Raw genomic sequence first — 15,578 nt, forward strand, 5'->3', positions numbered from 1 at the left:
TTCTCAGTTCAATGCACCCTTAGTGTCTACACAATTTTTTTTTTCAAGGCACCCCTCAGCCCAAAGAATTACCTGTCGAGGTTTTTTTTTCATTTTAGTAGTTTGGTCAAAATAACAATTATTTAGGTCAGCCCCCTTCATGTATCTCATTGCGGCCCCCTCCGTGTCTCTCCCTTTGCTCCCCTCCTTCTTATATCTATACAGCCCCCTCCCTTACTTACCTTGAGTTGTGATCACCGCCGTTCTGCAGCATCACTGATCGGATCACACAGGAAGTGATATCAACACGTAGTGTATTTTGGGATTCTATTCAGTCTCACAAATTGCAATTCACTGCCTGCCGCCTGGCCCTATTACATGCCACTGACGGGGCCGCTCCCCCCACATGAAACCAGCTTCACGCATTGCACCAATCCCTCTCCCAAGAACAGCAGTGCACCCCCAAAAATAAATATATGTAAAAAGAAAATTATTATAAAGAGGCTCATTAGGTCACTGGCCACCCACAGCACAGGGGCAGCGGCACACAATTTGGGAACCACTGCTGTATGGGAAGCGTTACCATGGAAAGCTCTCCACATAAAGCTAGTATAAAATAACATTCTAAAGTGGAGAGGATTCCTATAGCAATCAGATTCTAGCTATTATCTAGTACAGGGGCACTCCAGCTGCTCTGATACTACACCTGCCCGAATGCAATGTCAGCTTTGCTATTAAGGAATGCTAAAACTGTCACGGCATGCTGGTATATGTAGTTCCAGAGCAGCTGGAGTGCCGCAGGTTGCCTACCCCTGATCTAGTACATTTTATAAAATGATAGCAACAAAGTGGGCAACACCTCCACTTTTCCTCTTAATGTTTGAAATGAGGGTTGTGTTTTAATTTTAACCAAATGACAGCCTGAAAAGGCTGCAGCTTCTCATTGCGTTGAAGCCTGAAATTTAAGAGGAAAATTCTGGGTGCTATATTACATTTCATACTTGACAGGTCAGTAGATAATCACCTTAGGCGTCTAGTTACAAAGCAGTGTTAGGAGACAGAGTGAAAAGTGATAAGGTGCCAGCCAATCCGCTCCTAACTGTAATTTTTCAAACATAGCCGGTGAGAAGACAGTTGGGAGCTGAGTGGCTGGCACCTTATCACTTTTCATTCTGTCTCCTAACACTGCTTTGTAACTAGACCCCTTAGGGGATGAAAAGAATTGAATTCCGCCCTATCGCGCCCGACGGAGCTATTCTATTCTTGCTCCTGTCGGGCGCGATCAGCTGCCAAGCGCTACATTTCAGCTCGCAGCCCCTGGGGGCTGAGAGCTGAAATGTGCAAAAAGTGACATGTTTGGGCGCCCAAACATCACTTTTCACGATCGCGCCCAGCACTTTGGTCGGGTTTAGCTGCTTTACGCGGCTAAACCTGACCTCTATGGGCGCGATCAGTGTGAAATTCTGGCACAATTGAATAGCGGCCCACGATCTCCTGTCACTTTAGACGGGAGATGCGGGCCGCGAAATCAATTGAATTCCGCCCTTAGTCTCAGTTGAGTAGTTAGGAGACCACAAGGATCAGCATGTTCCTCCAGATAAACGAAACCACCATTTAAAGAATAATTATTCTGCACTGTTTTGAGCAATAGGTCTAATAATTTATTTCCAAATGTACTTTAGTTCTTTATTACCTGTTCACCATTTGATTTGGGTTTTAGCTTGTTGGAAAAAGCAGCCATTATATAAGTGTAAGCAAAACCCAAAAATTAACACACCACAAAACAGACTGACTACAGCATACTCATAAGACAAGAGGCAAGGATTCCAATGTTTTATTAGAGGAGGCAGGTTGTATTTGGATGGTAAAATACAGCTTACAGGGTCCAACATAGCAGAATATCACTTTAAAAGTCAGGGCCCAGGCAAGGGATGGAATGAAGGAAGGAGGAAACCGTGGCTTCTGGGAGGTAAAATGTTGGGGAAATATTGCATGACATGACAGCCTCAGTCTCGCATTATGTTTTCCAGCACGGAAACAGTGACTACTCATGACACAGAAAATGTTAAAATAATAAATTAGAACTTCATATCTTGCTGTTATTTGGCAGAACATAGACATGTTTACATTACAGTTTAATTTTTTTGTTTTAAATATAAGGCAACACCAGCCAGCACGTAATGTTTAGTCCAAGGTTTCCTACTGTGCTATGGATAATCTGTCATCAGCCTCTGGTAGGATGGAGACCAACAGCAGCACACTGGCATGGAAAAAGTTAATTTTGAAACACCTTCCAATAAGCCATTACAAAAATTAAATAAAGGATACTTTGGGGAGGGGGGAGGGGGTGGAACCTGTAACGGAGATCCAAATTATATATGTTAGACCTACATAGTTTTTTGACAGAAGAAAAATTCTAGCCACCCTCAATACTTATGACAAATGTAAAGAATTTCTACCCACCTAGGAACGTCACTTCAAAATTGGTATTAAACAAAAATATATATTGTTTTGCCTTTTTTTTCTAAAGATGTTAAGGTTTTTAAACATGCTAAGAAAAAATAAGATATTAAAAGTAATTTGGAGGACTGGCCTTCATTTTCATTACAGCATTTAAAAAAAAAAAAAGTGACACTAGGTTTTCATAATTTCAAGTTGCAAAGGGCCGAGGGGTTCATTCAATAAATTATATATGACAATACACGCTCTGTTTAAAAAAAAAAAAAATGGATTACACTGTATGAGCATGACAGACTAACTCCAGTCACCGTAAAAAAAAAAAAAGCAGCATCAGAACACATTAAAGCAGCAATTTTAGGACTTGTCAGCATATCTCCCTACCCCTTTGGTTTTGGTCCAAATCTATTTATATAGCTTATGTCTAGAAAAGGAAACAGCAGTTGACACATTTGGTTGCAATTAGCACTTTGGCTAATAGCTGTGTGGCAGCAGGAACCAAATCTACAAAACAATGGACTGCAAAATATTTGTATCTAATAAGTTCTAAAAAGAGAGAAGATACAAATTTAAGGTATGTTAAATGTACTTACTTCTCCTGAATTACAGAGATAGCGAAACCAACAATGCTGCTTTAATGCCTAGGTTAAAGTATAAAATTATAGTAAGAGGCAAAATCAATATTCATGAGACTATAACCTATCAATCCAATAGGAGCTACTGCCATTTACGGATAGGATTTCCTAATAAATGGATAGGCTGAATAGCAGAACATCCTACAAAACTGTTGCTGATGCGATGGCTTGTGCACCACAGGTTTTGCCAAGAGCGGAAATTCTGCTGGTCAAAAAAGTGGCTGGAATTTAGTATTTATGAACTGCAAGTAGAAGGATTAAACAGGTCTGCACAGAAGAAAGGAGGAGGGGTAAAAAAAAAAAGTGTAAATGCAAATACTTAAGGCTTTGTTTGTCTATCAGAAGGTCGGTGAAGGGCGCAGCCAGTGACGGCAGTGGGTTCACTCATACCGGTCTACTGAAACCCACACTAACAAGCAACATTCATACAGAAATATTACACTTAATTACAGTAGTATAGCATTAACTTTTAGCCAGTGTACATAGAAAGTATTACATTTTCTTTTTCAATTTTTTTTTTTTTTTTGACATTCTTCCTCAAACTTCATTGTGATCATTATATTCAATTAGCTTCTTCAGTTTCAAATGATGACATGAAAAGCCAGACCGTGCTCAAATTCATTCAATCACAGGTTGTAGTGTTCCTTGGGGAAGCCAACAGGATGCAAGGCTGTCCAGCAGCATTGAAATACATAAAGTAGCACTACAACACAATTCACCTACCAACGCCTATTTCTTACCTTTCCCTGGTGAAAAACACCCAATTATTATAAATCACTTGGAGAACAAAGATGAGTACGTCGGTAAGTTAGGCTACATGTACCTGTGGGCCAAACAGACAGGAAAAAGCCCACCCCATTCACTAGGAAATAGCGACGGCACGGAGGCACAACAAAGACGCCATTCCGAGGAGCGGACTTTGTTCAGTGATCACATCACCAGTTCTTAGTAAAAAGGCTACATATACACGTGACGTTCAGCCCACAAAATGTGGATAGGCAAAAGGTATCCTGGTGTTCTATTAAAAAGATGATAGACTTTCTGAACTGCAAAATTTATAAGATATGAAGGATTGGACACATACTTTATTTGAAACCTGATACTGCCTTTCATAAATATATAAATAAAGTAGACACCAAAATGATAGATCTAGTACAGTGGCATGTGACCACAAAATAGTAGCCAGTGATTTCAAATTTAATATTGGAAGAACAGCTGAACACATTACCTAACTATAGAATATAGAAACATATATACATTTTCACAGTTGTAAAAGCCTCATGGCTTTTCTAAAAAACAAAAAGACCCTATATCAGTTATTCTCACTAGTATACTTAATGTAACCCTTTGGTTGGCATCAGCACTTCACAGTGTAGTTTAAAAGCTCATTCAATCGCCCAAAAGCTTTTGTGACCAGTAAGATTATCAAGGATCTCATGTAAACAAAATATACAAAAAGTCGGGGGCCTCCTTGGCGCGGACATTACACACTTTTCTCTAACAAACATGCACAATGGTGAACTGCGCAGGAAAAATAAATCCCTTCTGGAAGAAATTAATTTGTTTATCATATATGGGACGGTCACTAAAAAAAAAATAGCCATACATGTAAAAAGGACAATTTAATTATTGCTTGCAGTTTTTATTTAACACAGCCATTGACTCACAGAATATTGTGAATCTTTAAGGCTATCTATTTTCCCGGTAAGGGTTATCATATTTCTGTATGTTTGTTTTTTTACCACATCAAAGTCAGGATAATTATTTTGGGATGGCTGAATTGCTAAAAATTTATTAGTACTGTACTGATTTCCATTTACTTGTGTAAAAATATGTTGCTTATGCAATATATAGGTGTAAACGTCTGAAATGTGGAATTCGAGGAAGGGAGAAGGGGGTGAAGTAGACGATAGTATATTTCTGAACAAAATTTTAAAGGGAACTTTTCATTTGAAAGCAGAGGAGACCGCCATTGTGAGTCATTTTCCAATACTCAAAAATAAAGCTGTTCAATTCACTAACAGACAGTGCCTCAGGAATATAATCAAGGAGTGGCAGAATTGTCATCATAAGGCCACAAAATAGTCACCTTTATTGTCTACAGGCAAGCAGCACACTTCAAGGTTTCAAAAATACTTTCCCTTTCATATATTATGGAATGTTTTACAAAAGAAGTCTGAAGACCAATTAGGATTTTATTTTTTCCAAACATTCTTCCACCGGTATTCCCCTTGAGCTGGACTGTAACTGGCCATACACAGCTAATATGGGACAATTCATCCAATATTGTATTGTGTGTGCGGCCCAAAGACTGCGGCATTCCCAATAATGACCCTCTTGACATACTGACAATAGAAGCGATACGGTGGCTCAGACAGAGACTAGATAACTGTACCTCTTCTAATTTGGCCATTCATGACAATGTCCTTGCCCTCTGCTCACACCAGGATCAGACATTGTGTAACCATAAATGAGCATATTCTACTATTCAACCCGAGAGGATCAGCTTTCAAGATCCCCATCTACACGTGTCAAATGAGATTATATTCGATTGTCACTTCAGCTGAGGCGCTGAACTATTTCTGGCTTCAACGTAGCCTGTTAAAGCAGGTTCCATCATGCATTATTTGCCAGAACGTAAAGTGTCTAATAAACTTAATGGTACATAAACATGCATTCATAATTTTGCAGTGAATTTGGTCATTTGAGACAAAAAAGCCAATAGTTGCTCTGTATGGTTAACCCAAAATGATCTCTTGATTTGATCAGTCTAATATGAGTGTGCTCATGAATTTTGGGGGAGCAAAACTAACAAACTTGTCTCTATTACCACATTCTGCTGTGTAGTTAGACAAAACTATTATGGACTGCATACATAGATCATGCACGGACCAGTTTAGCATAGCATAAAACGGTCTCTAAAGAAGACAGTAGGCATCCACCAAATAAGCCTGCTAAGAATAACCTACCATGAGTGCCTCCGTCAGATCAAGAAATTAAGTCAAAGGTCACTTTATTGTAAAGCAGACAAACAAGTACGCAAAGGTTGCTATAAGGCAGCTGGTTTTAAAGAAGCATATATTCAACTTCTCACTAATAACCACATAAGTAGGAAAGTCAATTTAACAATACAACATTGAAGTTTGATTCAGGCCAGGTAAAATTATATTTTTACCACCTAGGAGCCAAGATCTATTAGATTGGCTACACAGGTGAATTTTGCAGGTTCAGAATTAACAGTCAAGCCACTCTTATTGGCCACATGGAACAAACGTGACCACCACTGTACTGGGGTCAGCACAGCTGGAAGATGATCATGTTGGTAAATGTGGACATTCCTTCAGATTGTAATTTCGACGCGTCACAATACATTTTGGGCATCACAATGCAAAAGTGCACGTAATGATAAATCAGCAGCTAAATCTGGCTACACACCTAAAAGATATTTACAGATGATGGTTGTTCATTAACACTTAATCATCTGGCCATGAGTCAGGCTTGATGTGAGTCGCGCTCCCCCTCCCCGCGGCCTCTGCTGCAAGTGACCACCCATACACACAGCACGATTGACAGATATCTGCCATCGGCTGTGCAGCACAGTCTACGCGATAGGGCTGTGAACGTCGTTCAGACATATCGCTGGTACACACTGGCCGATGGGCACACAATATATTGGCCGCCCAGTTGATCTGCCAGTGTGTACCCAGCTGTAGAAATTGCTTCAGATGGACAATGAACTAAAACTTAGAAGCAAGCGACTGGAAAACTAATTGCTGTGTGATAGGGTGGAATATCCCATCGTTATTACAATACACTACTTTGTACCACCAAATTAAAAAACATGCGTTGTGGACTCATGCAATCCTGTATCAAGATGAGATCATACAGAACTGCTGTCAAAGTTGGAATATGTCTAAATAGTATCCCATTGTAGATTGTGTGATAATTGCACAATTCATCAGTACAACCAAATCTGTAAAATCAAAATAGTGGTGCAGTGTAATCTTTTAATCTTTTAGAGGCTATACAATTTAGAATGGTATCAGGGGTTATGAGAAATAATGTGTGGAGACAATGACAACTAGGCAGCCCCCACTTAAATCATTTGATCGAAAACAAAGATTTTAATGTATGGTGACTGTGCACCACAGCTTTACTGGGAAGCAAGATGCATTGAGAATCACAACTATCAGGAATTCTACTAGACACAGATACATGTGGGAGAGTTTAGCCGATTACTGTAAGTGCTTAAAGAAAATAGACACTTTCAGACTCATTACAAATTGAGCGTTCATTACATTACAGTCTCTTTTTCATGTGCTTATCAGACTTCAACCAATTGCATCCAAAGCAGCCATTTTACTCAGAATGCTGCAGGACACAATAGTAGTGTCTACACAATATTTGTTTTTAAATGTTGTCAACCTAGATAAAATATACAGCATGTTGCAGATTTGGTGGTTTGAGAAACAGAATATAAAGGAATGGTGGTGAAGTGGTTATTTATAAAGTGACATGTTGGGTTTGGCTGTTTGGTCTTGTAAAAACCAGCATAACGCAGGTGGATTGGTGGAAGAGTAACTGTTCATTTTAAATAGAGGACTTATTTAGCCTATTTGGCATTAACATGCAGCTATCACCTAAACACATGAGACAGACATTTTCTGAGGTAACCCAAGACTGCAGCTTAATCTATTCAAAATAAACTGGAGACATCATTGAGACATTACAATCATAAAAATGACCTCAGGCTTCTGATGTTACTAGAAACATGAAGGCTCAAATATGGGTTTCTCTCTTAAAATGGCAGCCTCATTGAAGTGAAGGCGACTGGTGCACTTTACCTTGCATTTCAAGTATTTTGAATGACTTTTATAATCCTTTGCACCTGCAAATGCTAAATGTCTATTTAGTGACAGTTTCAATTACCATTAGAGCGAATACCATGCTAAATTGTTCTGTTGTAATGCCTCATAGAAATATAGCTCTCCAGAGTGTGAACAAATGCTCCAATCTGTGGGCATGGCAACATGTTCGTTGGTCACTAAAACGTGTCTGTATGAGGAGTTCTAGCAATATTACAGAAGATATTCTTGTCTCTAATCAAACCAATTAAAACTAAATTAGACTATCCTAGTCAATGTAGGCAAATGTTATAAAGCTTAGTGTTTGTAACCAGGACTAGCCAACGTGACAAGGTCATCTTAGACTTTGATTTAAAGGCACTACAGCAGCAAGGCTATACTTATATTAAACCAAGAAACAGATGATACTGAGGGGTAACCAAACTGCTTTCGTGCACACACACAAGACCTTGTGATTGTTGGGGAACCTTGGAGTCGACATAATAAAAGTGTAAAGAAAAAGAAAAAAAAAACTCCTCCAGAATGAACGCAATTCATTAGTTTATCTGAAACCGTTGAGGACCTGTTCACACCAAACTACATTGTTTTGCGCTTTTCACACCTTTATATAAATGCATGAACACTGCATTAAACAGAAGTCAATTAAGGGTCAATGGTGCCATTTCCTCCTGTGTTGTAAAATTCTAACTGCGGTGTTAAAAATTTGGAACATAATAGCCTATTTCTTATGAGTTGACATGTGCAACCAGTACAATAGATTGATTTGGTGAAAGCACAACTTATGAAACATGCACAGGTGTGAAAGAGCCTTAATGGTTGCTTTTAAACCAAAGCAGAATTAAAGCTGCAGAACAGGGACGCATTGTAAACCAGGACAACCTTTGGGCTCTTAGCTTACAAATATTAACATGTAATATTCACCTCTTCTGTCAAAGCCTAAAACAAAATGTGACAAATGTACCTAAATTGGTGTACATCCATTGATAATTCATATTGCATTTGACTGGCTGCACAGACAGAAGGAGTGAATACTACCAATGAGACAGTCTGCCTTTCCTCACCAGCACAGAGATACCACTTTCTCAGAGGTACAAAACATAGAAAGGATCTGTGCATCTTGTGCCTCTATAGTTCCCTGACAGTGCTAAATGGAAGGTTGATATTACAACCAGCATAGCCAAAACAGAATGGGGAAAACAAAAACACAGCGTAACACTTTTTTTAGGGCTTAGTGTTCCCAAGATAAAACAAAGCAGCATTTTAAAGCCCCTCAGTGCTGGAAAGAAAGTGTAGAACTGCACGGCAACAGTGTCTTCTCAATCACTGACGAGAAAAAAAAAAAAAAGAGCAAAGTACATTAAAAACTCTGAATTATAGCACAGTGTGGCTTGTTTTGCATATAATGATCACAACAAGTTTATCAATTGATGAGGATACAAGAGCCTCGCTAATCACTTAAGACTAAACCCTCTCAGTTGCAAAGTGACTGCAGCCTACCTATACCCTGGGTGCTGAACATGAATACTTCGACTATCAGCTGGCTCAGGGGCTCTACTCATTTGGGGTCTTTGAACCTTTCCAAGGGTAGCCATGCTCTGATCTCTGAAGCAGGACTGCTGAAAGTCCACCCCAGTTAGGTAATCCATGGTCTGCATCACGCTGTTCTGGTTGGAAGATCCTCCTCCAACCGCTCTATAGTGCGTGCCCCCAGCACAATCCAAGGGTGCACCAGCTGCCTGCGCTCCATGGAAAGGCATGGTGAGGTCCTGTGATCCCGAACTGTCACTGTTTGGAGTAGGCAGAATGTTATTCCATAGGGGCTGAAAATAATGTCCATTGGTATATGGCAAGGGACCTGGCAATCCATTCACAGGAGGGGAAGGGGTTGGTTTCTCAATAGGGGGTTTTAGGCCAAAAGACTGGCTCATGCACAGTTCTTGTGGGTAAGAGGTCTGCTTGCCTGGAAACCCCTGGGCAGCCATTTCTCTCTGACCGAGTTTCCCAGGAGGAACACCAGATTCTCCACACATTTGTTGCAGATGTGCCAGCTGATGTTGGTTCCATGCCAAGGGTTTTAGATCATTAGGGTATGAAGCAGGTACTCTGCTCATAGTTACCATAGAGATATTGCCCGAGGCAGCAGAGGAGATAGCAGCAGCAGCAGCATGGTCTACAGCTGTTCCAACACAGGAAGGCATGGGAATGCTGTGAGTGGAGACCCTGGTGCTTGCATTGATAAGCAGGTTACGACTAATAGGACTAGGGTTGGCGATCTGTCCCTCACACACAGAGGTAGTGCCTATTCCTGCCCTGGCCTGACAAAACTGGTTGATCTGGTGCACAATGCTACCAAGGTCTGGTGGTCTATTTTGCTGTAAGGTTGCAGCCATAGAAAGGGGGATAGTTGAGGTAGACACCGTCACATTCGGAGGGGCATCTGCGTCGGGCATTTTCCGGGCTCCATGTAAACCTGGCTGCAGAATGTTGTTGGCAGAGTGTGGCAGAGTCTGGAGAGTCACACCAGGGGCATGTTGTAATGCTGACTGCTGGGACATGTTTTGTGAATGCTGGGATCCCATGTTCTGTGGGTGCTGCATTCCTTGTGTGTGCTGCAACACTTGAGACATATTTTGAGAGTGTTGCAGGACCTGTGGGAGGTTCTGTTGGTGCTGCAGAGTCTGTGTCATGCTCTGCTGGCGTGGCATTGTCTGTGGAAGTCCCTGTGCATGATGCAGAGCCTGTGGCTGTGGTATGCTCTGAGAGTGCTGAACACCCTGTGCGCGTTGCACACTCTGTGGATGCTGTAGAGCCTGTGGCTGGGGTATGCTCTGCGTATTTTGCAGACCCTGAGAATGTTGCAGCCCCTGTGGCATGCCCTGAGGGTGCTGCAACGTCTGCGGGTGTGGCAGGCTTTGTGGGTGCTGCAGTCCAGGTGGCATGCTCTGAGAGTGTGACAAAGTTTGCTGTTGCATGCTCTGAGCGTGCTGCATGGCCTGGGCATGCTGCAGGGCTTGCTGGGGGCGTGTAAGCCCCTGAGGGTGGTTTAAAGTGCTAGGTGCAATATATGGAGAGGATGGGGGATTCATCATGGAGTCTGGCAAGAGGCGGGCACGGGTGCCGTCAAAGCCCTTCAAAACACTTTTAGCTGGGGACTTCACAATAGCCAATAGTCCCGTCTTTGTGCTGACCTGTGAAGGGTAGGGACTGTAACGTTGACCTGATGTATCCAGCCCGTTCACTGTGCGGCGGATATGCTTTCGCTGCGGAACTTTAACGCTGTTTGGAAAGATTTTAATGGTCAGGGGATTGTTGGCAACGGTCTTAGCATAAGCATCCAATTCTGCTGGAGTAGGATGCTGAGCAGATCTCATCTTCTGTGTAGTATCCCCTGCCAAAAAAACAGAAAACAATGTAAAACAGGGATTTAAAGCTTTTAAATGGAAAAATCAAAACACAGATCTAATTATAAAAAGTTAAATAAATAGGAGTCATCTTTTAGCACAACATATAGCTGTGACAGTTATCATTTGCTTGGGCTATAACACTGTAGTCTGGACCATCATGTGACTGCAGCCAACAAACTACAAACCAGTGTTATCAGAGGGAAGGAATCCACAATGGTATTAAGTATTTTCATCAACAGTGGATCAGTCAAGAGAATGGCAGTGCAAAGTCTGAATATGACTGGCTGTTACAGCTCCCACAGGAAATAAGGATTCTGAAAACTATGGTTGATTCAATTAAATGCAATGCAGTGACTACATCTGCTGTACAGACAGTAGCCCCGACATAGCACAATTTAGTACACACCACAATGGTGTTAAATACTAGACTGTACAACTTAGGGGCAAAATCTGGGTGAGTTAGGAACGACGAAGGGTGCCATTGCTGGCATTCCAACTGCACACCACCGCTGATTAATTGAGCATGTCTCTCTTATACAAAATGCATTAATACTTGTAGAAAATGGACTTCACCTTACATTAAGGAAAGTCTCACTGGGGATTCTCCAAACAAAGCATTTAGAGGCCTATTTATTAACATTTTTACTAAAATAAAGTGAAAAGGGGTGTTTTCACATTTTAGCATCACATAAATTTACTGAAGGGCAATTGGAGTAGAATTCGACTCAAAGCCTGAATTATCAAATTTTTATTAAGCAGATCGCATTTCCCATAATGTAATGAGAGATGTGTTAAGCCCAGATTTACTAAAATAAAATGAGAAAAAAATACCAGTGGAAGCCCTGTGATACGCCACGTGGAGAGTGCGTTATCCAGGGTTTCGCCCTAGTTCGACTCCTACTCTGCTCTAATAGGTAGTGCAACAGAGAGGTCCAAATAGACCACAAGCTGATCACTGCAAAAAAAAAAAAAAAAAAAAAGTTAAACAAAACACTTACCAGATTCCAGGGACTGGTGATCTGTGCTCCGGTGATGTACTCTGGGGCACCGGTCAGCTGGTCTCCTGTGACCGTGGTCAACTGCTGCATAGACCATAGTGCAGGAGCCGGGAGAACAGCTGACCGAAGCCCCAGAGGACATCACCGGTGCACTGATTACCAGGGGTAAGTGAAAGCTAAGCAGGGGGGAGGGGGCGCGGTAGCCAGTGGCAGCACATGCAGACACATTATCTGAAAAATACAGGGAGAAGTGTGCAGACGAGATGTGCAGGGACAGAACATAGTCGCAAGCTCTGTCCCTGCAAGGGATTTTTGATAAATTCCTGTTTTATTTCCTAAATTCGAATTTAGTCAGAAATATCACACTACAAACGCATTTTAAATGCAGATTGTAGTAAATACGGCCCATAATGAGATAAATATGCTCACCTTAACTATATTGAAAATTTACACAATTCAATTCTGTAAATATTTTTTCTTACAGAATATTTTATCATAAAGGTCTCAAAATAGGAGCAAATATTCAAGACAGAATCATCTGTCAAGCATCAGTCCACCTCACTGTACAAAGCTGCAACACAATACTTCTCAATACACTACAGAGAGCATAATGTTGGAATGACATGTTATTTTATAATGGGGTGTAAACCACTGTTATGTCCTGACATATTGGGGAAGATTCAATGCTCGTGCTGCGCACTTATCAATTCATTGTGGCAGCTGATTTCTGCTCACACCTCCACAGGCTGTGAGCAAAAATTAGCTAGAAAGGAGGTAATGTGCAAAGCCATCGGGAGAAAATTCAGCAGCACTTGTTGATTAATTCAACTGGCCCCATAAAATCTCATTCAGGCCAAGAGTAGCACAGACTAATGGGTCAATTCAATTGGTGGTCATTAAGTCCAGGAGAAAGTCTGAGGTTCATAGAGGCGGGAAGGAAAATGTGCAATGTTGGGGTAACGTAATTATTGGGCATGGGGGTATCTGCACATCCACAATTTTTGAACTGCCCAATTAGAATGTGATGATAAAAGTCAGCGGTTTCTCTAGTGATGAGTGTTTTACAATGTGCAGGCACCCATGTGACCGACGATTCCAGAACCGACATACCTACACGGGGCGATCTGGTGCCAGACATGCAGCGCCCCACCCTACATAGTGCTGCATGGAATAGTCAGTTGCTTCACCTGATTTTTTTAACATGCAGAAAGATCAGGCAAAGTGACAGACGACCCCACGGGAGCACGCAATGCATGATATAGTGCATACACACAAAACGGGGCAGATGTATGAAGCTCTGGGAAGTCAAAAAGTGGAGTGTGATCTTTTTTTTAAACAGCCTGTAACATGACAGTTAGGAGCTGAGTGGCTGGTCGTTTATCAATCTCCCCTTTATCACTTTCCATAGCTTCATAGATCTGCCCCAATATTTCAGATTTATCATTCCGATCTGTCGGATCGTTAGCAATATCGTTCCGTGTGTAACCAGCGGCCCGAGAACGCTTCTACAATACTGCAGCCTGTAAAGTTTTAAAATGACCTACATTTCAAAAACAGCAACCAATATTTTTAATTTCAGTCTCTTTACATGGGTACTGCAGCAATAGTTTTGCTTAGAGTATGTAATTTGTTATTTTAGCATGTATTGCTAGACAATATGCTGGCCTTGCTACAAAGTTCAGTTTTTATCACAGCTAACTAAATGCTGTGCCAAGCAAAAAACAAATGCGAAAATACTAATTATAGGGTAAGCACAATGTAATAATGGAAATTCTAGCTCGGCTTTGTGGTGTAACATTAAATCTGTAATAATGCTAGCCTGTTGTTGCAGAGGATTACATTTATCTCTCAGAGTTGTTCTATACAGTTACCACAAGGCTAAAAATGGTATGGCTTTCTGGAGGGAAGAAAAACACTTATTAGAAAAGCTATTTTTAATCTTGCAATTGAACAGTTTAAACATATGAAACTTCACGGCCCATTTTGTGGCTTCGATTACTTGAACTCTGCATCTTGTAGGGTGGTTTTTCAAGTGGGTTTTTAATTTATACCCTTTCCTGCGCTACCTAAAGTAACTAGTTTAAAGGAAATTTCTTGTCTGCATTGGACAGCGAGTGCAACCCTGTGTTACACAATCATATTTAGCATGTGTATATGGTAATCATCTGTTGAGAAACACAGGGGGTGCTCTCCTAACATTTATACAGGCTGGTTCAATTAGGGCTCAAGTGCAGCCATTCATCTTATGAAGTTTGGCTGTGCAAATATATGACCATTACAGCAACCTGAACATAGTAAGTTTAGCTGCACACCTCTATAGGGTGCAATGAAAAAACTTACAAAGTTTCTGGTCACATTCTGCTATTCCAAAAGAGCACATCATGGCTAATCCACTATTTAAATTGAACCTAGAAACTATACTTGGGGTAAAAGGGGTGGGGGACACACATCGATAGGACCCACTCGGATTAACACAAAAATAGTATACTATATAACCGACAATAGATAGAACATGATGGATATAGTGACAGGTTTCAGAGGAGACCTGCATTAGCTTTCCATTATTCTTTATTTGTAATTGGACACAAGATCATAATCACTAATGCCCCAGTCACATCTCCAAAATAAAATAACCCGGGTTATTGCGGCTCGACCCTGGCCGAGGAGCAGTCTAAAAGCACCACTTTGGAATAACCCGGGGCGAGCAACTTGGCATTTCAAACCGGGTTATAAGCAGTGTTAAACACGGGTCGGACTCGGGTCTATGTGCACTTAAGAGTGTCTGACCCCAACCTGGGACTCATGGAAAAGTGCTGATTGGCTGCTTTTTGGATGCCTTGATGATGCCAGCAGCCTGAGCCCTGCCAGCACACTACACAGAGAAAGAGTGACCTCTTTCTGAGCCTAAAAGTCCATTTACAATGACATCCACGGAAAAGGGCCAACCCGGGTCGAAAGCGCAGTGTGAAAGGGTTTGATCCGGGTTCAATATCCCTGGTTGGACCCGGTTTTCAGATGTGAAAGGGACATAAATATACCATACTTTACAGTATACAGATGAATAAAGAGAATATGGGGAACTTATTGAAGATGGAATTATAAAGCCACTAGATGTTAGTGGTGACAATGTGTTATCTGCTTGTCTACAAAAAGGTATGAATTACAGGAGTGAAATAGCTAGGAGCCAGTAAGGAGGCTGACTTATACAAGGATAGCACTGTAGCATACCTCCCAACAAGA

At 41.2% G+C, this 15,578-nt stretch overlaps 1 protein-coding gene across 1 annotated transcript in view; it reads right to left on the reverse strand.

Moving 5' to 3' along the window:
- Positions 1-1,790: 1,790 nt before the first annotated feature.
- Positions 1,791-15,578, reverse strand: part of FAM222B (family with sequence similarity 222 member B) — a 189,192-nt gene continuing 175,404 nt past the window's right edge. The window contains exon 5 of the mRNA XM_088458991.1: positions 1,791-11,324. Within this exon, the coding sequence (XP_088315117.1) occupies positions 9,430-11,324 (1,895 nt within the window). The 3' untranslated portion in view covers positions 1,791-9,429. The remainder of the gene's footprint in view (positions 11,325-15,578) is intronic.

This window comes from Taudactylus pleione, unplaced genomic scaffold (assembly GCF_031769625.1).
Source record: "Taudactylus pleione unplaced genomic scaffold, aTauple2 ptg000886l, whole genome shotgun sequence".
Classification (NCBI taxonomy): Eukaryota; Metazoa; Chordata; class Amphibia; order Anura; family Myobatrachidae; genus Taudactylus; species Taudactylus pleione.